Source organism: Oryx dammah, unplaced genomic scaffold (genome assembly GCF_014754425.2).
Source record: "Oryx dammah isolate SB20612 unplaced genomic scaffold, SCBI_Odam_1.1 HiC_scaffold_11077, whole genome shotgun sequence".
NCBI lineage: Eukaryota > Metazoa > Chordata > Mammalia > Artiodactyla > Bovidae > Oryx > Oryx dammah.
Genome location: NW_024080471.1, coordinates 2287872 through 2313279, shown reverse-complemented (window position 1 = coordinate 2313279; position 25408 = coordinate 2287872). Strand labels below are relative to the sequence as shown.

Here is a 25408-nt window from a genome sequence, read left to right as displayed (position 1 = left end):
AGTTAATGTGGGAAAATTTATTATATGAAGTCAACCCTTGGTAAACATCAAAGACTTCACACAGGGGAGAAAATAGATGAATGCGCTGAATGTAGGAAGACCTTCTGTGGGAAGTCAGTTCTTCTTAAACATCAGAGACCTCATACAGGAGAGAAACTTTGTGAATGTGTTGCATGTAGAAAAATCTTTTCTGAGAAGTCAACCCTTACCAAACATCAGAGGATTCATTTTGGGGAGAAACCCTATGAATTTAACAAGTGTGGCAAAGCTTTCTGCCAAAAGTCACAACTCTTTCAACATCAGAGGATTCATGCAGGGGAGAAACCCTATGAATGTCAAGAATGTGGGAGAACATTTTGCCAGAAGGCATCCCTCTATGTACATCAGAGAACACACACAGGAGAGAAGCCCTTTGATTGTGAAGAGTGTGGAGAATCATTCTATGACAGTTCAACCCACCTTAAACATAAGAAAATTCACTCAGTGGAGAAACCTTATAATGATAATGAGTGTGGGAAGACCTGCAGGTACAAACCAACTCTTGTCAGACATCAGAGAATACATGCAGAAGAGATATGATGTAACAAAACATTCCTCCCATAATTCAGAGCCTTTGGTATCATAGAAACTATATCTGGGAAAGAAACTCTATGTGTGTAATGAATGTGGGAAGTCCTTGTACCAGAAGTCAGCGTTCAGTTTATATCAGAGAACCACATGGAAGGAAGCCTGGCAGTGGTTTTATATGCAAAAATGCATTTCCCTTTGCTGCTGGACACATTGCTCATCTATATTTCTCAGCCTCTCTCACATCCACATGGGACAATGTGAATGAGATCTGGCGAATGGGATGTGAACATAACGATGTCATTCACTTCCAGGTCTGAGACATAATGGGCTCCATGGCACTCCTTCATGTTCTCTGTTCTCTGTGGGGTAGGAATGTAGCTGACTTCCATTGAGAGGTCTGTACACATTGTATACTGGTGAACTGACACAAGAGTAGAGACTTCTGTCAAAATCCTGAATGTTTAGAAGGCTCATCCATAAATCACGCAAATTTTCATTGGAAAGACCAGAGTCAAAAAATCTATTGGTTACAAACAAATATAGAAAGACTTTACCAAAGGTGATATTTTACTGAACCTCAGGTAAATCAGTAGAATAAAATTTTATAAACATTTGGCTTTCTGAAAGTTTTCAGTAAAACATACGTTATCGTATTTCAGAGAATTCTTATTGAGGGAAGCAATTTAGAAAAAATAGAGAAATTTTTAAAATGTTTTGGTAACAAAATTCTATAATAAAATATTTCCTATGAATGTAGCCACTGTAGTACATGTGGTTCTGTAAATCATCAAAAACATTTTGAATTAATCAGATATATAGTATTATGAAAAGCTCTTGAACTGTGGTGGACTTTTAAAGTATATATTATTTTCTGTGTTTAAAATTTTCACTGGCACTCAAGAAAAACTAAAACATCAAGATCCTGAACTTAATGCCCACTATAACTCTGGGCTGGAAGAAGCACAAGCTGGAATCAAGATTGCCAGGAGAAATATCAATAACTTCAGATATGCAGATGACACCACCCTAAGGGAGAAAGTGAAGAAGAACTAAAAAGCCTCTTGATGAAAGTGAAAGAGGTGAGTGAAAAAGTTGGCTTAAAGCTCAACACTCAGAAAACTAAGATCATGTCATTTGGCCCCATCACTTCATGGGAAATAGATGGGGAAACAGTGGAAACAGTGTCAGACTTTATTTTTTTGGGTGCCAAAATCACTGCAGATAGTGACTGCAGCCATGAAATTAAAAGACGCTTACTCCTTGGAAGGAGAGTTATGACCAACCTAGATAGTATATTCAAAAGCAGAGACATTACTTTGCCAACAAAGGTCCGTCTAGTCAAGGCTATGGTTTTTCCTGTGGTCATGTGTGGATGTGAGAGTTGGACTATGAAGAAAGCTGAGCACCAAAGAATTGATGCGTTTGAACTATGGTGTTGGAGAAGACTCTCGAGAGTCCCTTGGACTGCAAGGAGATCCAACATATCCATTCTAAAGAAGATCGGTCCTGGATGTTCTTTGGAAGGAATGATGCTAAAGCTGAAACTCCAGTACTTTGGCCACCTCATGCAAAGAGTTGACTCATTGGAAAAGACTCTGATGCTGGGAGGGGTTGGGGGCAGGAGGAGAAGGGGACGACCGAGGATGAGATGGCTGGATGGCATCACTAACTCGATGGACGTGAGTCTGAGTGAACTCCAGGAGTTGGTGATGGACAGGGAGACCTGGCGTGCTGAGATTCATGGGGTCGCAAAGAGTCGGACACGACTGAGTGACTGAACTGACTGAACTGATGACATGTTTATCATTGTAAATGTCACTGTAGTCTTTTATATTTTACCACAATATATATTTTATGTGAAATAATGCTTGACACATTTACATTTGACCCTTGAATGATGGAGGGGTTAGGGACACTGAACCTCTGTGCACTTGAAAATAAGAATATAAATTATTGGCCTCCATATCTTCAGTTCCACAATCACAGATTAAACCAACCATTTATTATATAGTCCTGTAGTATTTACTACTGAAAAAAAATCACGTGTGAATGGACCCACACAGCTCAAACTTGTATTGTTCAAGGGTCAACTGTACACACATTTTCTCTATTATTTTATGGCATACATTAATAAGTATGAGCATTGTTACTGAACTACCTCTTCAGTAAAGAAATCAATGGTATTTTTGCCAGCCACATGTTTCTCAAATGATTATTTACATATGAAGTAGAGGCTAAGTTAACAATTTTTATCTCTAGCATAAGCCTGATATTAAGAAAGCATCTGTGAACAGTAATGCTCTTTTTGCTTATCACCATAAAATATGCTCAGTGAGAAAATAACCTCCTCTTTCAATATCCTGAAATGTTTAAATGGGGGAAAAGACTCTGATGCTGGGAGGGATTGGGGGCAAGAGGAGAAGGGGATGACAGAGGATGAGATGGCTGGATGGCATCACCGACTCGATGGACATGAGTCTGAGTGAACTCCGGGAGTTGGTGATGGAGGGAGGCCTGGCGTGCTGCAATTCATGGGGTCGCAAAGAGTCGGACACGACTGAGCGACTGAACTGAAGTAGGTTTGAATGTGCCAGCCTAAGTTAGATGTACTTAGGAATCATTTGTACAGTAACATGCTACATACTGTTGTCTTTATTTCCCAGTGTTAGCAGCCATGGATAGTGTGGTGCAGATGTTGACAGACATGTTCTGTAAAACGTCATATAATAAATATTTTAAACTTGTAGGCCACTTTGCTTTCTGTCACTTTTTCTTTTTAACAACCTGTAAAAACCATTCTTAGCTCAAGGATCATTGAAAAACAGGCTGTTGGCCAGATCTGGCCTTTGGGCCAGTATACTGATCTCTGGGTAAAACAGTTAAGAGCATGGACTCTGGAACCACAGTTACTAGACTCAAATCCCAGTTCTACTACATATTAGCTGTGTTAACTGGGCCAAATCCCTTAACATTTGGTCTGCAATTTCCTTATCTGCAAAATGATGATAATGATATTACCTACCCCAGTGGAGAGTAGGTAAGTTAGTAAATGTAAACTACTTAGATCCTTGTTTAGAGTATAAGTGTTAGCTTTTCTGTGAGTAGTGTAATTTCCTCACAAAAGATTTGTAGGAGCTTTTATAGACTTTAGATATTCCACAGCTATCTCTTATTTGTTCTATGACAGCAGAATGTTGTGTTTGTTTCATTGTCCATCTTTCCTTCATATGATACAGAAGATAATGTTCTAACCTCATTTATTTTCAGTTTTTGACATATAATTGACAAAAGTATAAGATACAGTTGGCTCTCCATATCCAAGTGTTCCACGTCTATGCATTCAACCAACCATGAATTGAAAATATTTGAAAAATAGATTCTGGAAAGTTCCCCAAAGCAAAACTTGAATTTGCTGCATGCCAGTACTATTTACAGACCATTTACATTGTATTTCTAGCTATTTACAGAGTATTTTCACTGTAGTAGGTAGTATTTAATCTAGAGTTGGTTTAAAGTATATGGGAAGGTGTCCATAAGTTATATGCAAGTAATACCCTATTTTATATAAAGGATTTCAGTATCTGACATGGATCCTAGAACCCTTTCAGGACATTTGGTCCTGTCCAAAACATCCATTGAGCCATTTGGTCCATGATTCATTAAATAATGCAAACATTTAACTTCATCAAAAATTTGTTGTTTTTGTTGTAATTCATAATGAATTTTGGATTTCACATTTATTCTTCCTTGTCATAAAGTCTGGCAGGGTTACTCTTCAGTGAATGTTCAATTGCTCTTGAATATGTATTGAAGTGATTATTGGTTTCGTATTCATTATACCTACTAACAATTTTGGTTACATGAATTTGATTTTGTTAATTTCATTGTGAAGTTGGGGTGGCCATCTTTGAATGTGACCACCAAGAACTGGGTGATAACTTGTTCACTGCTTTGCTATTCATCCTTTAACACTTCAGCAGATCTCCAAATTGAAAGATGATGCACTACCATCCGCTTTTGAAATTTGTTATGCCAACCTTTCACTATGTTGCTTGTCCTCTAATCACCATTTAGTACTGAGTTATAAACATTCCAAGTTTCTGGTGGAAATCTTGCAGCTTCTGGTGTTCTGCTTCTGCCCTTCTTTCCATGGACATACACTCTCTCAACCTAATCCATTAGGTACCTAATAATTTTCTTTTGCATTCTCCCCAGGAAATGCAAAAGTGTCCTTTACAACATGGATGTACACTTATCGCTAAGTCATGTCCAACTCTTGCGACCCCATGGACTGTAGCCTGCCAGGCTCCTCTGTCCATGGGATTTTCCAGGCAAGAATACTTGAGTGGATTGCCATTTCCTTCTCCAGGGGACCATCCCAACCCAGGAATCAAACCTGGGTCTCCTGCACTGCAGGCAGATTTCACCAACTGATCATGAGGGAAGCCCATACACTTATACATGTTACTTTCCATTGTCATATATTGTAGCATTAGATCCAAGGAAGATACTTTTCACCACAGTGGTTGTGAAACAAGCATCATTTCACTTGTGCATTTGATAGGGTTAGTTGAATCTTACTGATATTTTCAGTCTTGAAATTCGTTTTGTATAAAGAACAGTTAACACTGAGGTTTCTTTCCCATGCAAAAGCAGTATCTTCTCATATATGTATATCTTTAAGTGCCTTCTCGCCATTTCATTGTCAGGGCATAAATCAATGGCATAGTATAACCCAGTACTAGACTGTACACAGTAAATAAGTGAATAATTGAGTAAAAACTGATGATGCTGGGTATAGAGTGGAGTAGCATCCTGGAGTAGGAAGGGATCCTGCACTCAAGTACAGAATTCCTTCAGGTGGACATGGTGGTAATTAATCTACAGTAACAGGCGGGCAGCAGAGAGCTGCATGGGTGGATGTGGTAGTGGAAATCTTTGGGGGTGGGAGTCTCCACTTCCATTTTCTTGGTGAAGTAGGAAGCAAGAAGGGGGAGGTGGTGGGAAGGATCAAAAAGAGAAGATGAGGTGTGAAATACTCATTTAGAATAATGGCATAGATCAGGCAAAGTTAGAATTATTAAAGTGAGGGCAGTCAGCATGGCTCTGGGTTTTCCTCCAGTTATGTTTATTTGCATTGCTGTAGGATGGAATAGCGGAGAAGGCAATGGCACCCCGCTCCAGTACTCTTGCCTGGAAAATCCATGGACAGAGGAGCCTGGTAGGCTGCAGTCCATGGAGTCGCTAAGACTCGGGCACGACTGAGCAACTCCACTTTGACTTTTCACTTTCATGCATTGAAGAAGGAAATGGCAACCCACTCCAGTGTTCTTGCCTGGAGAATCCCATGGGTGGGGAAGTCTGGTGGACTGCTGTCTATGGGGTCACACAGAGTCGGACACGACTGAAGCAACTTAGCAGCAGCAGAAGCAGCATGGAATAGATAGGCAATTGGGTTTATCCAGGGCTTTCAATTTACCAAGCAGAAATGCAAGGCTATGGTTTTTCCAGTGGTCACGTATGGATATGAGAGTTGGACTGTGAAGAAAGCTGAGCGCTGAAGAATTGATGCTTTTGAACTGTGGTGCTGGAGAAGACTCTTGCAAGTCCCTTGGACTGCAAGGAGATCCAACCAGTCCGTCCTAAAGGAGACCAGTCCTGGGTGTTCATTGGAAGGACTGATGCTGAGACTGAAACTCCAATACTCTGGCCACCTGATGCGAAGATTGACTCATTTGAAAAGACCCTGATGCTGGGAGGGATTGGGGGCAGGAGGAGAAGGGGACAGCAGAGGATGAGATGGCTGGATGGCATCACCGATTCGATGCACATGAGTTTGGGTGAACTCTGGGAGTTGGTGATGGGCAGGGAGGACTGGTGTGCTGCGATTCATGGGGTCACAGAGTCGGACACGACTGAGCAACTGAACTGAACTGAATGATGAGGTGACAGGGAGGTGAGGTTAAGGATGCAAGACACTGATTATAATGATTGACCATGGACTTGAAACTAGTTTACTAGGGAGGAAGAAGCCATACGAGAATAAGTTAGTACTATATGAGTTGGAGATATGGGTTGGGTCATGAAGTCTTGATTCATGGCATTAGAGGGAGTAGACTGTTAAGAAAGCAAGTGGTGGTTAGAGTGGGATGCTTCTGGGGTTTCCAGTCCTTAGACAGGACAAAGTCCAGGTAGGGTACAATCTTAGGGAGCGTGAAAGCTTGAAGTAAGGCAGAGGATAAAAGTGTCATTCATGGAGCCAAGAGGTCGTTGGAAGGATTATAACGTGTATACTGAAATCTCCAAGAAGTGAGAGGAACAGTGTTGCACGATGTCACAAAATTATAACCTCTTCACAGATGAGGGAACTATGTGCCCTGTACGGTAGCCTCCGAAGCACAGCACAGAGGATATAGCGTTCAATAAGTGAATACCTGTGCGATGCTGAGGGTGAAAAGCATAGGTGAGCCTAGTGTTAGGAGGTAGAAGAACTGAGCCTCGGGTGCCTTGGTGGGGACATATTGAAACGAAAATCTCCAGGAGGAAAATTCAAATTCTGAAAATGTACCTAGCATTGTTGGCATTAGAGCATCCCAGATCACCTGAGAGGTGGAAATCGGCAGAGCCCTGGGCGGGGGAGTTGTGCCCCAAGAAAAAGGCAAGAAGTCCACCCCCCAGGGAAAAGCTCCGCTTTCAGGAACAGAAAATGGCAAAAGAATTTCATGCTGGATCAGAGTATCCTCTTAAAGTCTGTTGGTCTCGGCAAAAGAGGGTCCTAACAGTAAAAGCGACCTCCAGCTCTGTCATCTTTAAGGATGAGCAACCAGTGCACACGGACCAACCAGTGCGACTCCCAGTGGAGTGCTACTCCATTTGGCCAGTTGGAGGATGCAGTACCTGGGGCTTTCAAAGTGGATGGGCTCAGTGACTCCGGTGTGACTAGGACAAATGTGTCATTTCTAGCTTTCTAGCTTTTGTTCCGACCCAGGGAACGGGTACCATGCCGTACCATCACCACGGCCTCGGGGCGAACCTGGGCGTGTGCGACGCCGGGGGAGCGGGGCGCAGGGGTACTCCCAGACCCATCGCTGCAGCGCGGGTGTCTGCAGAACAGGGCTGCAGGGCGGGGCGGGGCGGGGCTCCGGGTAGAGCGCCCTCAGCCAATCACAAGCCTTCCTTCTGGCTTTCCTTTGAAAGTCTTCCCCCTTCTGCTCTTTTTCTTTTGCCTCCTTGTTTCCCGCCGGCGTGTAGAGTCCGCTGGTAGGTTACATTTCCGCTTCCGGCGCTGTCCATGCGGGCCTGAGGAAGAGTAGAAGTTGTGAACCCGGTAACGGCCGCGGGCTGGGGGAAGCGGCGGTAGTGGGGTCTTCCGGGCTGGGGCGCCAAGAGAGTCGCGAGTCGCGCGCGTGGTATGGTCCTCCCTCGGTTCTCCTGGACAGTCTGCTCCTGAGGAGCGTCTCTTCTGCGGGCAGACATACTTCGTACCTGCCAGAGAAGTGTTGAATGAAATTCACTCAGAGAGCCAGGACCGGGAGGGAAGGTGACAGGGAGAGGTGAGAGGTCGTTTCATAGCTGGGTAACGACTGAGCGACTGAACTGAACTGAACTGAATCCTAGCAGTGACTTAGACCTGAGCCAGATCTGTTGACTGTAAATTGTGCTTTTCTCATCACCCCCACCTCCACGCCCCCACGCCCCACCCAGCCGTAAGAAGGAGAAAGTCATCAGCACAAGTTCGGAACCAAAATATATTCATAGTAGAGAGGAAAAATAATGTCTCTGAAATTCTACACCTGTTTAGTCAAAGCGTTCCTAGAACGCAGCTCTCCCAACTCCCGGCTAGTGTTTCTCTGGGTATTTGGGTTTTTGTTTTACGTTATGCTAGTATATGTGGCCTTTCTGTTTCCTCTGGTGAGTGTCTGTGAGAAGTCTCTGCCGACAATTGTGCAGACTTCTGATGTCCCTATAGAGTATCACAGAGCATGGGGTTTGGGTTTCCTCCACTAGTTTAGATTTTAGCTGTAGTCGTCTCCGTGTACAATGCCTAGCTTATTATAGGCCGATGCAAATATTTATTGAACTGAAATAAATTTAGTACCTTAATTGAATTAAGTAACCTCACCCCCCGCCTTTTTTCTCCCCCAAGCAAGCGCCAGATTGTATGCGACCTGATTTCCTAAAAAACTCCCCAGTCTAGTGGTTCCTAATTTATGGGCCATGAATTCCTGGGACTCTCAGAAATCATTGTAAGGGTTTCTGCAAACCCATGTGGTGTCCAGGCATCGTCCAGAGTCAGTCACATCTCAGCAGGGAGATATTGCCGTTTTTTAAAATATATATATATATATATATATATATATATATACATGTACTAGAACTTAAAAATGTTGCATATTCAACAGTTGCTAAAAGTAATACCGCTATTATGTTGGAAGATTATAAAATGCTTTTATTTTTCAAAATAAAATATCTTAAAAATATGTAAGTATGAAAGCCATTTCATTAATCCAGTTGATTTTTAAGGCTGAGTTTATAGGGTAACCACTAGTCACATGTGGCTATTTAAATTTAGAGTTGAATTAAGTAAAGTTAAATAAAATTTAAAATTCAATTTCACTAATTCTCAATACCTACATGTGCCTGGCAGCTACTGTGTTGAAAAATACAGGATATTTAAGACAAAAGTAACCTAAGCAGAGGTAACCAATTTATAGCAAAATAGAAAAAAGTGAAATTGGGGATAATATTAAGCAGTTCCCACCCCAACCCTCCACCTCCCATTGAGTAATGGGGGTGGGAAATATATATCTCTTCATAAAGATCTAAATGAAATTTACGGTGTTTCTCTGTGTTTTTTTTTTTTTTTTAATTGTAAAATGCTTGTCTTGCTTTCATCCCACTCAGTGTAGGTTAGAGTTACTTGTGAGTTGGTAAATAGCCACTATGGAGACTAAGGACCAGAAGAAACACAGAAAGAAAAACAGTGGGCCCAAAGCTGAAAAGAAGAAGAAACGGCATCTGCAAGATCTCCAACTTGGTGATGAGGAAGATGCCCGGAAGAGAAACCCCAAAGCATTTGCAGTCCAGTCTGCTGTGCGGATGGCGAGATCCTTTCACAGGTATGTTTAACTGGAATCTAGTGGTTCTTCCATTTATTCTTTTTAAATAGTAGGAGTCTCTCCAGTTATTTGGGTTCATGAGTCTGTTCTAACTCTGAAGGACATGGAGGTGCAAGCTGTGTTTCTTTTACTGAAATGTAAGAAGTCTTTCCTGTGGAAGCCACTTAGCCTCCAGCATCTGCATACAGATTGGCTTCTTTTGTCCAAGAGAAAAGCTTAAGAATTTATAGAATTTGTAAATTTTAAACAATTTCTATCATAACAGGTACACTTGTGTTACTTTCTGGATATCTCTCATATAATTACAATGTGTAGTATTAAATAGCTTTCATTAATGAGTCCTTATTATAGGTATATTAAACATTATTGAATTAAATTCTTCTAGTAAGAGCCAAATTTAACCCCAAAGCCTCCTCTTTTATTTATTATGGTACACTGCCTCCATGTTTGTCTGTTGTTTTCTTTTTAAACTATTGAAGTCAACTAATAAGGCAAACAGATTTAAGGTGTGTATAGTTTTCAAATCTGTGCTATTGAAGTCAGCCTGATATAAATATATTTACTGAGGTGGTTATTTGGATTGGGACCAGAAGTTAACAATGTATAACTGTATTCACTTATTGTCTGTTCTGCTCTCTTTAAAGTCTTTGCTTCTAGGAATAATGCTGTCTATATTGAAAGTGAATTTATTTATTTATTTTTTTAAAAAACAAATAGGACTCAGGATTTGAAGACAAAAAAGCATCACATTCCAGTGGTTGATCGAACTCCACTAGAGCCCCCACCAATAGTGGTGGTAGTGATGGGGCCTCCAAAAGTTGGAAAGAGCACTTTGATTCAGTGCCTCATTCGGAACTTTACCAGACAGAAGCTGACAGAGATCAGAGGCCCAGTAACAATCGTGTCAGGTAAGAGGTGCTATCACAGACTGGCATGGCAGGTGTCATCTGGGGAACGTGCCTGTCTTTGTTGAACACTTTCTTGACTGGTAAATGTTAAAGTAATATTGTTGCCTCATGTTACTGCTCTTGTACTTTTATTGTGGCTGTAGCTTCAGAAAAGGATCGATTCCCCAAGGTAATAATAATGTAGATTTATACCTTATTCTGACTGCTATATGGATTTGCAAGCTGTGCTCCTCTGAAAGCCTTGGCAGACCTGGGTGGGCTGGCTTGATCATGGTGAGCACCTTCATTTAACAGATAGTGAGTACCTGCTATGCACCAGGCACAGCTGCCTGCCCTCATGAAGCCACATTCATGTGGAAGTGAGGGAGTATTTCATTTCTTTTTCCTGTGAGAACTCATCTGCTCTGGAAAATGGTGACCTTTCTAAATAAAGTCTGAGGGAAGATGAAACAAATTCCCATATGACAGTGGTAGAATCTGAAGTCTCTTCTTATAGCAATAATATATCTGGATTAAGGCTTTTCTTTTTCTTTAAGGCATTCCCATGATTATGACTGATTTCTTTTAGTTTAATTTAAAAATAATGATTACTACAGGAAGTTTCTGTTGCATTATGTTTGAGGGTTTTTTCCACTGTTATGAGAACAGGGAAAACTTTGATAGAGATAGAAGTGTTAACCCACTTCTAAATAGCATGATCATGGCCATCGTGAAGCCTGCTTATCTGCCCATCCAGTTGGAATTTTACCTGTTTGAGCACTTGATTCATAGGATGAACTTTTGATACTCTTTTAAAGTTAGAGAACATAGCAAGAAAACTAAGATGGAACTTGTTTGATTAGTTTTCTCCCATAAAAATGAATTTCTGATATACTCTTGTGAATGTATAAGGTGCTTTACCAGATACAATTAAAAAATAATAACAATTAGAATTAACAGATTTTTTCCAAGATTTTTTAAAAGTAAAATTTTCATTTTTTCACTTATAGGTAAAAAGCGCAGACTCACCATTATTGAATGTGGCTGTGACATTAACATGATGATTGACCTGGCTAAAGTAGCAGATTTGGTAAGTCCCTGGGGACAGCATGGGTTTCTGATTGGGACTTACAGCAATGAAATAGGTTATTTATCCCATGCTGAAGGAAAGAAAGGTTTAAAATTATAGAAAGAATGATGAGTATCATCAGGAATACAAAGGATGTGTTTGAATTGGTGATGATAATGATAATTGTTATAATAAAAATACAATGTGCATAATGAAACATATTCCAAAATCTAAAGGCAAACCATAGGTCGAGAAAACGTTTAATGAACGTAGCTAATAAAAGCACATTAAAAAAAAAAAAAAAAAAGCACATTGATAGAACTTCCTTGGATGTCCAGTGGCTGAAACTCCCTGCTCCCAGTGTAGAGGGTTCAGATTCAATCCCTGGTCAGAGAATTAGATTCCTCCATGCTGCAACTGAAGATCCTGCATGTTGCAGCTAAAACCTGGCACAACCAAATAAATAAATATATATTTTTTAAAGCTCATTAAGATATATATACATACATACATACATACATACATACATACATACAAGTTTATAATAATACCATTTCTTGGACCTTTACTAGGGCACTCTGCTAACCGCTTCTACAAATTTAGCTCAGCTAATCCCCCAGTATGCCTTTGAAGTAAGTAGGTATTAACTCTAGTTTACATATGATGAAATTGAGGTTCCCAGAAAGCAACTTTCTCAGGATGGAACCTCTGTTCTTGGTTGTGTCAGAAACTCTGTTCCTAAATTATGATCAAATACGGATCTTTTTACCATATTGGGTAAAAAAAATCTCATGACAACTTCTAAATATTTACAATAGAAAAATCTGTGCTTTACTTAGCATAGGGAAATTTTATAACCTTGATTATGTTTATAGAAATTTAATGTCTGTTAATTACCTTTAAAACTAGCAAAAATAAAGCCAAAGAGAAAAAAATTAAACCATATTGATTAGTAAATGTGGGTTGACAGATACCTTTAAAAAAAAATTTTTTTTTGTTTAGCACTTCTGAAGAGCTATTTGGGACAAAGAGCTGCAGATTTTATCCTTTGGCCCAGGAACTCTCCTAAAACATAAAAAGTAATTTAATATAGGTGTTACAGTTATGCCATCTTAATATCAGAAAAATAAATACCATTCAAATTTTGAATATGTAATGCTACCATTAATAAAAATAAGTGTTATTACCAATACAAAATAGTATAAACTTATTAAATCCTGTGTACTTAAAGTGATTGAAATAGTTCAGCATGTCATTAGTTTCTGTTTTATGTAATGTACACCATATACTAATTTTAAAAGCATACACCTATTAAGAAAAATGCCTTTCATATACATATAAGATTTTAAAAGGCACACGTGCCTTTGGTGAGATATTCAAATTGCTACAGAGTATGCACAATGCATGATTTTTGCTTTCCTTTCTCTGACCCCTCATTCTCAGTCCCCCTCCAATATCTTTCCAGATATGTATATAAACACACATACAACCCTTTTAAAGCTCACACTATTTATCATACATGCTGTCTGTGCTTTGCTTTTTTTCACTTAGTATGTCTTGAACATGTGAAATAAGTACTATAGTTCAACCTCATTCTTTAAGTATGGAATTATGTAGATACTTAAAAGATTTATTGATTTATTTATTCCAGCTTAATTTGATTGCTCTGTTCTGGGTTGTCACAAAGCCTCTGGAGTCACAGTGAAGGCACAATGGTATATGGATTTGTGTGCACATGTATGAACATTGGAGGAGTAATAGTGGCTTCACTTATCTTTAGTTTACAAAGGGTAGTGCTCTTCTCTATCATGGTGATTCCCTAAATAATCATTTGATTTAGTCTAGAGCAGGAATTGGCAAGCTTTTGCTATAAAGGACAACATAGTAGATATCTTAGGCTTTGTGGGTCCCAGTTTCTGTTGTAGTTACTAAGTTGGCGGTTGTAGTGCAAATGCACTATAGACAATATATAAACAAATCAACCTGGCTGCGTTCCAGTAGAACTTTAGTTATAAAACAAGTGATAGGCCAGATTTGGCTCATGAGCCATAGTTTGGTGGTGGTCTATTTTGGGTAGCCTCCTTAAGAAATTGTGTCTTCTGTTTTTAGGTTTTGATGCTTATAGATGCCAGCTTTGGGTTTGAAATGGAAACATTTGAATTTCTAAACATCTGCCAAGTACATGGCTTTCCTAAAATTATGGGTGTTCTCACTCACCTGGATTCCTTCAAGCATAATAAGCAACTGAAGAAAACAAAGAAGCGACTAAAACATAGGTTCTGGACAGAAGTCTACCCGGTAGGAAAAGAATTAATTATTGAATACTAACATTGTAATCCTTTGAAAATAGAATAAGTAGGAGAGATTAACAAACATCTCTACAGGATCACCTCCTTAGTTTCCTTAATATGGAAACTGTTCATAGTCCCTGAAATATTGCCTTTAGATAGTCTTTGTTCTGGACCTCTTTCTGGGTCTCATTTGTCTCTGCATCCCTCCTGCACCAGGCAGTGTCTCGCTCTTAAGTATTTTGAATTTGTGATTTAATAGAATTTATCCAAAGGTTTTCCTTGTTGCGGGACCAGGAACTATAGTGCACACACACTGCCCCTCGTTCCTTTCCCCCAAACCACTGTGTCCCATCTGCTGTAGAATTTTTGCTGTGCCCAGGAGCCTGTGTTCCTTATGTACCGTACTGCAGACACATGATGCCGCTGCTTAACTTGAAACTAAATATATTTGCATTTCTGTCTCTACAAAGCCCTAACAATATGAATCCTGAAAGAAGCCAGAGAAGTTCTGGAAGCGTTGGCACAGTGGATTGGTAGAAGTCTCCCTTTCTTAGAATTGCTTCTTTAAAAGCCTTTATTTTGGTGCTGTATTGACAAGAATTTGATTTTTTGTTTTTCTTAATATTTAGGGTGCAAAGCTATTTTACCTTTCTGGAATGGTACACGGAGAATACCAAAATCAAGAAATTCACAATCTGGGCCGTTTTATTACAGTTATGAAGTTTAGACCTCTTACGTGGCAAACTTCTCACCCTTATATCCTGGCAGACAGGTAAAAAATGAATGTAAACTTTTTCCTTCCTGACTCATGTGTTTCAAAGCTAAAAAAGGTTAGCTTATTTTGTCTTAATTATTGAAAGTATGGAGAGAAGTATAGTTGATGGAAAATATCTACTGTTTTTGTACCATTACTTATAGATACTATGGCTTCAGGGGTAAAAAAAAAAAGTATGAAATGTTCAAAAAAATGTGAAGATTTTGAAGGCTATAGGATGTGAGCCCCATCCTGCTGTCTGAGCCTTAATTCTCAGTGATGCTGTTTTTGGACTGTGGTGCTCTGGTCAGTCCGATGTGCCGTGTGCTCTCCTTTCTTAATGTTTTTTTCATATTTTTTATCAACCTGGAATACCCTTTCTCCACCTACCAAAATCTAAGCCACACTAAAAAACCCAGATCAAAGCTTATCTTCTCCCTTAAAGGGTTTTTCTGGATTTGTTCTCTACTTTTCCTTAACCCCAGGTGCATGTCGTTTCCCATTTCTGGTGTCTCGTTTATGGAATGTGGATCCTGTAGAGCCTAAGAAAGATAGAGACAGGTGTTGCTTCTTTTTTTCTGGTAGATGGTGAACTCTGCTCCCTTATTTTTGTATTTTCTATACTATTCTAAATAATATGTGTAGTGAATTACTGAACGTGAGAATCATTGAAGTGTGAAGAGAGTTATAAGAACTCTGACATTCATTTCTGACATATAATATTGGGTTTGTTTTTCTAGGATGGAAGATTTGACAAACCCAGAAGACATTCGAACAAATACCAAGTGTGACCGGAAGGTGTCTCTTTATGGTTATTTAAGGGGAGCACACTTGAAAAACAAAAGCCAAGTTCACATACCAGGTATCCTTTTGCTGTAAAATATATTTGTAGAACTCTTGGCATGACTTCAGTTCTCAGTTCAGTGGCTCAGTCATGTGCAGCTTTTTGTGACCCCATGGACTATCGCACACCAGGCCTCCCTGTCCATCACCAACTCCTGGAGCTTGTTCAAACTTAGGTCCATTGAGTCGGTGATGCCATCCAACCGTCTCATCCTCTGTTGTCCCCTTTTCCTCCTGCCTTTAATCTTTCCCAGCATCAGGGTCTTTTCCAGTGAGTCAGTTCTTCACATCAGGTGGCCAAAATATTATAGCTTCAACTTCAGCATCAGTCCTTCCAATGAATATTCAGGACTGATTTCCTATAGAATAGACTGGTTGGATCTCCTTGCAGTCAAAGGGACTCTCAAGAGTCTTCTCTTTTGAACCACAGTTCAAAAGCATCAGTTCTCAAGAAAATCAGAAAATGGCCAAACAAGATAAAGCCATCTTGCTGAAGTTTTAAGAGTAACTCAGCTCTATATTGGTCGCCAGAGGTGTTGAGTTGACCAAATTTCCTCTGCTTTGATGGTGGTGTTTAGCTGGACAGGCACAGTGCTAGTGTCAGGCTTTGCCCTTGTGGTTGAAGCCTTCTGTCTGTGTCATTTTTGCCACCAGTCACTTGTCAGCGAACGCCGACTTTCTGTGTCTGTCTTCCAGGTGTAGGAGATTTTGCTGTGAGTGATGTCACTTTCCTCCCAGACCCTTGTGCGCTACCTGAACAACAAAAGAAGCGCTGTTTAAATGAGAAGGAGAAGTTGGTGTATGCACCTCTCTCTGGAGTTGGTGGTGTGCTGTATGACAAAGATGCTGTCTATGTGGACCTTGGGGGCAGCCATGGCTTCCAGGAATCGGTGAGAGGGAAGTCATGGGAAGTAATGTAGTCAGCCTTTATTTAACAAGGCTTTTATCTTTATTCATATCTGTGGTAAAGGCCACAGTGCATGTTGTAAATGTTCAGAATGTGTAAGTGCAACAAGCAGAAAGGGAAAGTCATGTTCTCCACACATCCCTGCTGCCAAGACACACCAGGGATCCCATGTCACCCAGTGTGAGCTTTGGAAGCAGTTTGGTGCCTGTACTTCCCATTTCTCCAGCTCTCTTTGGTCATTCTCTTTTCTTTCTGTTTTTCTCTAAACATATACATATTTACTTAGATTATATTCTAGATGATTATATGCAGATATCATATAATGGTATTTGTGTGTTAGAGACAGAGATAGTATTTGTTATATTCTGACTGTAAATGCTTTTGCAACTCCTGGGAAGCACCTAAGAATATGTGAATCTGTTTTCCCCCATATTTGCTTCAGGCTTTTCATAGCCGTGTTGTATTTCATTGTATAAATAAACTGTGTTTCCTGAACCAATCATTGGAGGACTATGGGGCTCAGTCCCAGTGTCCCCCTAGTTTGAGCAGTTGAGTGCTATAGTGAGTGCCCTCACACATGCAACTTTGCTCACTGGGAGGGATCTTGTTATGTAGTAAATTCCTTGAAGTGCAATGTTTATATCAGAAGATAACACATTTTTTAAAAACTAGACTCCAAATTTTTATTTCTTTGACTGTTCTGAAATGAGATTTTTCTGTAATTGCTTTCTGTAGCATTGACAACACAATATTCAGGTTATCAGATGATTTACTCCATGAACTTTGGAAGAGTTTAATGAGGACAGAGATCAGTTGTAGGCTTTGTTGTAGAAATTCTTTTTTTTTGTTTGTTTGAGGCAGCAAGAAAGGTTCTCAGAAACTGTGTTTAAGGTAATTTTGAGAAATGATTGAAACCAGTGTGTTTTCTTCAGAATCCTTGTGCGTTCCTCACTTCCCCTTTCTTGGTGACCTTGACAGGAGGAGGTGAGGCCCACTCATGAACTGGTCCAGAGCCTCATTTCCACCCATTCCACTATTGATGCCAAGATGGCTTCAAGCAGAGTGACACTGTTTTCTGATTCCAGACCACTGGGGTCAGAAGATATAGACAATCAAGGGTAAGCGTGCTGTTTTTCTATTCTTAATATTAAAAAAGAAAACATGTAAGATTATATCATACATCATTTTGCCATCATAAAACATTTTGGTGGGAATCTTTCCTGGTGGTTTGGTCGTGCTTTGCTTTGTGTGTGCTTCTGTTTCTGAGGGCTCTTCACTTATATGACGATACATGGAGATATTTTCTTTAACTGGCCAAAATAACAGGCAGAGTTCAGGTCTCTGTCTAGAAACCACATACCTTGTCTCTAAAATTTTTACTTAGATTGTATTGTAATATCTCCTGTGGGTTGATTTGGAGTAATATCTGACTTATGTGAATTATTTTCAGTCTGGGTTGGGAATTTGTATATATCTATACATAGTGGGTATTTTGGTTGTATATAAGGCAGAAAGTGAAGAGGAACTAAAAAGCCTCTTGATGAAAGTGAAAGGAGAGTGAAAAAGTTGGCTTAAAGCTCAACATTCAAAGAACTAAGATCATGCCATCTGGCCCCATCACTTCATGGGAAGTTGATGGGGACTGGCTGGGTCTCCTTGCAGTCCAAGGGACTCTCAAGAGTCTTCTCCAACACCACAGTTCAAAAGCATCAATTCTTCAGTGCTCAGCTTTCTTCACAGTCCAACTCTCACATCCATACATGACCACCGGAAAAACCATAGCTTTGACTAGATGGACCTTTGTTGGCAAAGTAATATCTCTGCTTTTGAATATGCTATCTAGGTTGGTCAATGACAGGGAAGCCTGACGTGCTGCGATTCATGGGGTCGCAAAGAGTTGGACACAACTGAGGGACTGGACTGAACTGAACTGAAGTAATAGTGACTTATGACTGCTAATAAAAATTAGTCTGAAAATGATTGAGATTATCTACTTTATAACTTATTATATATTTATATACAAAAACAGGAAAACATTTTTAGAAAAAGATCGTCAGCTGCCCTCTAACTCAGTTCAGTTCAGTCGCTCAGTCATGTCTGAATCTTTGCAACCCCATGAATTGCAGCACGTCAGGCCTCCCTGTCCATCACCAACTCCCAGAGTTTACTCAAACTCATGTCCATCGAGCCGGTGATGCCATCCAACCATCTCATCCTCTGTCGTCCCCTTCTCCTCCTGCCCCCAATCCCTCCCAGCATCAAAGTCTTTTCAAATGAGTCAACTCTTCACATGAGGTAGCCAAAGTATTGGAGTTTCAGCTTTAGCATCAGTCCTTCCAATGAACACCCAGGACTGATCTCCTTTAGGATGGACTGGTTGGATCTCCTTGCAGTCAAAGGGACTCTCAACAGTCTTCTCCAACACCACAGGTATATTGTGGTAGTTAAATTCAGTGCGTCTGCCAGTTTGGGGAAATCAGTTTCCTAATATCTCATAGGAGTTATGATGATTAAACACACCAGTGCCCATGTACTACTTATCATGGTGCCTGACAGATAAGAAGGATCACTAAAAGATCCCTGTTATTATGATCATTATTATTATCTAATATTTTTGAATATTCCTCTGATCATTCTTGTGTACATGGATACTTTAAGATAGTTACAGTTAGTTATAAAACATGTAAAATTCTTGTATCTAATTGTAAGCTTTTGCTTTTTCTACACATTCTCTTTATATAGTCATCATTTTGTTATTGATGTATTCTAACTTACCCATTTTCCTTTAGTACAATTTTTAATATTTTTCTAATTGATTTTTTCACAGTTTTATATAATGCTGCTACATTAAATAGCTTGATAGTTTTTTATTTCTTACCCCAACTTTGGCATCTTGATTCTTCTTTATCAATTATTGTGTTGGTATTTTCAAAATGACAGTATTTGTCATCTGTTGCTGCTTCTATGTTTTTTAGCTGGCATTCTTTGACACAGAACTTTCACCTTTTTATTTTAGTATCGCAATTGAATAATGGGGTTTCAAAAGGGAATTTCCCAGCAGTCCAGTGGTTAGGACTTGGTGCTTTTACTGCTGGGGCCTGGGTTTGATCCCTGGTTTGGAAACTAAGATCTCTCAACCTGTGGGGGCAGTCCCCCAAGAAAAAAATCTACTTGTTATTATGCGATTACTATCATTATTGCTTGTGATGCCTTTATTGTCCCTTCGGTGTCTTCTGTGTCCTTTTGGCATGTTCCTGTTAGTGCCAGAGCACGTCTTGCTTTCTAATAATAGGATATTTCAGGCTTGCTTTGTACTTTCCCTGCCTTGGACCTGGAGTCAGTTATTTCCCTGAGGATCATCTGTTTCAAGCTTGGAAATAATGGGTTTTCTAAAAGATCTGTTAAGCACCCACTTCCCTTTTGAGCCATTTCTTTATAAAATTAGACTTTTTTTTTTAATGTTATTTCTCTATTTTCTCTGTAAGTTCTTTTGAAGAGTGGTACTGCATAAATATACATGCGTTTGCATATGACTATAACTATGCCAGTATTTATCAAATCATTCCTTTATATGTTGTGTCATTAAAACCGTTTCTTGACATTTTTTTCTGTTTCTTTGCATGTTTATTGACTTGCTGGCTTAGCTGGTTCTTGTACAAATAGAATGATTTTGCATTTTTTTGTTCATATAGGCAGTGGATGCCAAAAGAGGAAAAGGAGGTGGATTTGAAAACTGGTCGAGTGCGTCGGAAAGCCATTTTTGGAGATGAAGAAGAAGATGAGTCTGGAGATAGTGATGATGAAGATGATGAAATGTCTGAAGGTGACAGATTGGAAAATAGCTGTAGTGATGATGAAACAGAAGAGGGGCAAGATGCTGAAGTGACTGATAAACAGTATATGTCTCGTAAAGGAATAAAACGGCAAAAATTTGAGATGGAAGAAGACTTTGAGGTGGATTTGCCAGCGTTTGCTGACAGTGATGATGACCTTGAGAGGAGCTCAGTGGAAGAAGAAGCAGAGGAACCTGATGAAAGCAGTGAAGAAGAGGATTCCACTGCAGAGGAAGAGAGGGATATTTTAGAATCTAAGGCTGTTAGAGAAGGTGGTAAGCCAGAACTGTTACAAACTGATGATTCAAGTGATAGTTTGAACATGGAGAAGTCTTTGACGAGGAAAAAAGCAACTTTCACCACTTCAGATTCAGGCCATTGCACAGCTGAAGAGGCATTTGCATCTGAAGATGAACCTGAAGGAAATTCCTCTCTCAGTACAGAGGAGGAGGATTCAGAAAATGAAGAGGCTATTAGGAAAGAGTTTCCAAAACCTTCTCAAGTGGTCAGTAGTCAGAAACTGGGGTCAGGGAACTTAATTGATGAGACCAGTGATATAGAAGACTTACTCAAAGAAGAAGAAGATTATAAGGAAGAAAATAACTGTTCCACAGAAACTTCAGGTATGCTTAGATTTATTTAACTGCCCCTGGAAACTTGGCACTGAAAAGGTTCTACAGACAGAATGTCTACATTTGAGTTTCTGCTGTTTTGGAAATTTTGTTAACTGTTCAAATACTATAACTCATAAAAGGTTTTCAGGATGCATGAGCAATGAGCTTGACGCATAGGGACAGATAAACAGACTTAACTGATGTCTGTGTTGTCTTTTCAGGTGCCCTCAAGTGGAAGGAAGACCTTTCCAGGAAGGCAGCTGAGGCCTTTCTGAGGCAGCAGCAAACAACTCCAAACCTTCGAAAGCTTATTTATGGGACAGGTAAAAGAGCTCATTTTAATTTCTTAAACTGTTTTCTGAAAAGGAGATGAGATTGGTTAGAGGATTTTTGTCATACTTTTGACATCCATAAGATATTCCTGGCTGTCATATTTTATGTTTGGCAGATGTTTTTAATCTTCATCTGATGAGGACTGTAAATCAGTCCTACAAAGTAGATTTATGGGTTTGCCATAAAATAAAACTTTTGATAAGAATACTCTTCTGTTATGTCATTTTGTACCCCCTGTAGAAAATCCTTCAAGGGAATTTTTTTGTAGAATTTAGTATCAGAAAAAATTCTGCCTCTAAAGGTGTTTTTTCTTCTCTGAGAATGAGTACTCGGTATAACTCATTCTGTTTTTTCCTTTTACCCTTCTCTGATTTTATATTTTACTAAATTGTATGTATGTTCTTTATGGAAAGAGCTTGACTCAGTAATGCAAAACACAAAGTGGTGAACCTGATGTTGCAGTTCCTATTTACTATATGATTAGAACAAAGCCAAGGAGTATATGTGACCTAGGAGCTCTGAATTGGGTTGGAGTTTAAGAATTTCTCTTCAAGTTTTGCCTGAGTAATCTTAGTGATTAGAGACTCAACACTCTTAAAGAGAAACTCTTTATGATATTTGAAAGCTCTGTCTTTAAACATCCCCTCCCTGCCCCAGTCAGTATTGTCCCTCTAGACTACATGCTGAGCAGTAGTTTCCTGGCCTTTCTGTGTCTGTGGCTGACGTGCTTAGGGGCATCACCATATCTACCGCAAAGGGAGCCTCAGTACCAGGTCCTCTAGTGGGTAGATTTGTTCTCACCTTTCTATCATGGTGATTTCTTCAGTGACAGAGGATAATGAAGACGAAGATGGTGATAATGGGGAAGAGATTGGAGGGTTGTTTCGTGTCAGCCAGCCTGCCAGCGAGTGTAAGCACAAGGCTGACTCTTTGGACTGCTCCAGATTTCATGTAGAGGCGCCCCATGATTGGGATTTAGAGGAGGTAAGGCTGAATATGAATAGCATATTTAACTTACGAGAGAATTCAGGAATTGTTCTAAAAGATTATAGAATTTCAAAATTGCCTACCTGTTATTAGGCTTATTTTCATAACTTAACAGAGGACATTTCTCCAGATATTGGAATGAGTATATCATGCATCCTAAGCAATAATATGTTCTGAGTTTAAGTCAGACCATATACATGTGTTAATGGAACAAAGGAGAATGGTTAGCTCTTAGTGTGGATAGTATTATTAATCTTTATTTTGAAGTGTTGCATGTAGGTTTTCATACATGTGAGATATTTTGTGTTTTATAACTAGGAGATATATAATATCCCTGAGCTAACATTTAGAATTTCTGCTATTTGTAAGGAAACAGATATCCATAACACTGGTAAATTTTCATCTCCCACTCATCACTGTCTAGTCACAGAATTCATTCAGTTCTCAGACTTTCAAGGTTTAATCCCATCTTAGACCTCTTGCCTTCTATTTTCTGTTCTAGAATGTTCTTCTGACCTTTCCACGGCTGGCTTCTTTTGATCATTCAATTTAGTTGACATGTCAGGGAGGGCCAGTCACTATCAATTATCTGTTTTAATTTATGTTATATAATCCTTTTTTGGAGGGGGGGGCAAAATTTAATACAGATTATAGAAAAACCACATAAAGTAATTGTTTGACTTAATGGCTGACTGGGTGAGTACCTCTGTAACCACCATGTGTCCATCCTAGTCACAGTCCACTCTTCTCTACAGAGGAGGGATAATAAAATGATCTGCGAAGAACCATCCTATGTTGCTACTTGTGGCTATTAAGCACTTTAAATGTGGCTACTGAGACAGAAGAACCAAAATTTTGTTTGTTTTGTTTGATCTTAATTAGAATTTAAATAACCACATGTTATAGCTACCCTCTGGACAACACATCTCAATGTGTTTTTGTTGTTGCTTGTTTGGTATCATATCTAAGAAACCATTGTCAAATCCAGAATCATAAAAATTGACTCCTGTGATTTTGTGTTAGAGTTTTATAGTTTAACTGTTAAAGTCTTTGAAACCTTTTGAATTAATTTTTGAATTTGATGTGAGATGAGCCCATCTTCATTCTTTTGCATGTGAATATCTAGCTGTCCTAGCCCCATCTGTTGAAAAGTCTGTTCTCTCCTCCAATGACTTGTCCTAAAACCCTGGGTGAAAATCACTTGATCTTAGATACATGGGTTTATTTGTGAATTCTTAATTCTATTCCGTTTATCTATACAGCTATCCTTGTGCTAGTAACATGGTATTTTTTTCATTGTAAGTTTTGAAATTAGGAAGTGAATCTCCTGACTTCATTCTTTTTTAAGAATATTTTTTCTTTACTGCAACCTTTGGATTTTCTGGATGTTAGAATCAACTTCTCCATTTCTACAAAGAAACCAGCTGGGATTCTGATAAGAATTGCTTTCGATCTGTATTTTGGGTAGTATCAATACCTTAACAATATTGTCTTCTAATTTGTTAACATAGGATGCCTTTCCATTTGTTTAAATATTTTCTGTCAATAATGTTTTGTAGTTATCAGAGTATCAGCTTTGCACTTTTGTTGAATTTATTCCTAGTGTTCTTTTTAAAAAAGATATTTATTTGGCTGCATCTGGTCTTAATTATAGCATGTGGGATCTTTGTTGTGGTGTGCAGGCTCTAGAGCATGAGGTCTCAGTGGTTGCAGTGCTGATAGTTTTTCTATGGATTCCTCAGGGTTTTGCATGTGTAAAATCATACCACCTGCGAATAGAAATAGTTATTCTTTCTGAACTGGATTCCTTTTATTTAAATTTCTTGCCTAATGGCCCTGACTAGAACATCTAGTACAATGTTGGATAGAAGTGGTGAGAGGAGACATCCTTATCTTACTCCTGATCTTAGAGGGAAAGTTTTCTCAGTCTTTCATTGTTAAGTATGGTGTTAGCTGTGGGTTTTTTAAAGGATGCCCTTTATCAGGTTTAGGAAGTTCCTGTCTAAGTTGTTGAGTGTTTTTTATCACGGAGGGTCTGTTTTTGAAAATTTATTGATCCCTCGTTTCCATAAGTCAGTTATTAAGCTTCATGACAGCAAGGATCTTCTTAGAACAGTTTGTCATTCAGTGCCAGCAGAGCTTCTTGGCATAGAACAGATGTTCAGTAGTAATTAGTGAGTGATTGTAGACATAAAGGGATGAGTGAATGCACAGACTTGCTTTTGCAACCATTGTAATCATACTAGCTTTGGGGCTACTTTTTCTTTTTTTTTTTTTTTTTTGGAGGGCACCACTCCATGTGGCATGTGGGATCTTAATTACTTGATCAAGGATTGAACCTGTACCCCTTGCAGTAGAAGTGCAGAGTCTTGACCACTGAACTACCAGGGAAGTCCCCCAAGGCTCCTCTTAGAGAGTGGGGTTATATATGAAAAACATGAATCATGATCAAAATGTTATGTGAAGATTTGAGCCCTTGGCAGTGAGGGACGTGTGCTGTCTTAGGTCAGGTTCCCTAGGAAGCACTCTGAAACACAGAGTTGTGTACAAGTTTTAGTCTGTATTTGAGAAGTGCACCTAGCATCCACTCCATGTATATACTGGATGATCTAGCAGATCTGGGACTGGGAGCCTCAGTACTTCTTTGCAGTGTTGTACTCATACAAGACATTTTGTCTTTGTTAGAGTATTGGCTAGAGGAATTAAGTTTTCAAACAGCAGCGATAAGTACAGATTAATGAATTGTTAAATGTCTGATTGTTTACTTATGAAGTCACTAGGCAGATAGTATTTCCCTATCCACTGTTAATGCTATGATATGTATGTTTTTATCTCTGTTATTGTATTATCTATGTCAAAGTTTGGAATGAAAATATCCATAGAATTAAAATGAATATATCTATAGAAGTATCTTGAAAAATATTTAAAGGCAAATTGTCAGCTACTGTTTCTAAAAGTGGTTATTTATTGAATAATTGGAGCCTGTCAACTGAGTGCTGTCTTTTCTTTATAAGGTTATGAACAGTATCAGAGATTGCTTCGTGACTGGGAAGTGGGAAGAAGATAAAGATGCAGCCAAGATCTTAGCAGAAGATGGTAAGTAAAGTACTGTATTCTTCAGAGAAGACTGCCTTCTCTATATCTTATTTTCTTCCATATCTTTAATAGTCAAGTTGAAGATGCTAGTCAATTGTGAAATGC

General features: G+C 39.2%; 1 protein-coding gene across 6 annotated transcripts in view; it reads left to right on the top strand.

The window, feature by feature from the left end:
• The first annotated feature begins 6512 nt into the window (after positions 1-6512).
• Positions 6513-25408, top strand: part of LOC120860463 (ribosome biogenesis protein BMS1 homolog) — a 30950-nt gene continuing 12054 nt past the window's right edge. Inside the window, exons 1-14 of one of the 6 annotated variants that reach the window (XM_040236277.1) lie at positions 7873-7897; positions 8010-8123; positions 9475-9689; positions 10407-10597; positions 11587-11666; positions 13755-13943; positions 14566-14708; positions 15431-15552; positions 16230-16423; positions 17419-17558; positions 20133-20896; positions 21109-21210; positions 22047-22204; positions 25222-25303. In XM_040236277.1, the coding sequence (XP_040092211.1) occupies positions 9514-9689; positions 10407-10597; positions 11587-11666; positions 13755-13943; positions 14566-14708; positions 15431-15552; positions 16230-16423; positions 17419-17558; positions 20133-20896; positions 21109-21210; positions 22047-22204; positions 25222-25303 (2341 nt within the window). In that variant the 5' untranslated portion in view covers positions 7873-7897; positions 8010-8123; positions 9475-9513. Of the gene's footprint in view, positions 6527-7778; positions 8124-9474; positions 9690-10406; positions 10598-11586; positions 11667-13754; positions 13944-14565; positions 14709-15430; positions 15553-16229; positions 16424-17418; positions 17559-20132; positions 20897-21108; positions 21211-22046; positions 22205-25221; positions 25304-25408 lie in introns of those variants that run through there. The other 5 variants (XM_040236279.1, XM_040236275.1, XM_040236280.1 and 2 more) reach the window with 5 other exon arrangements.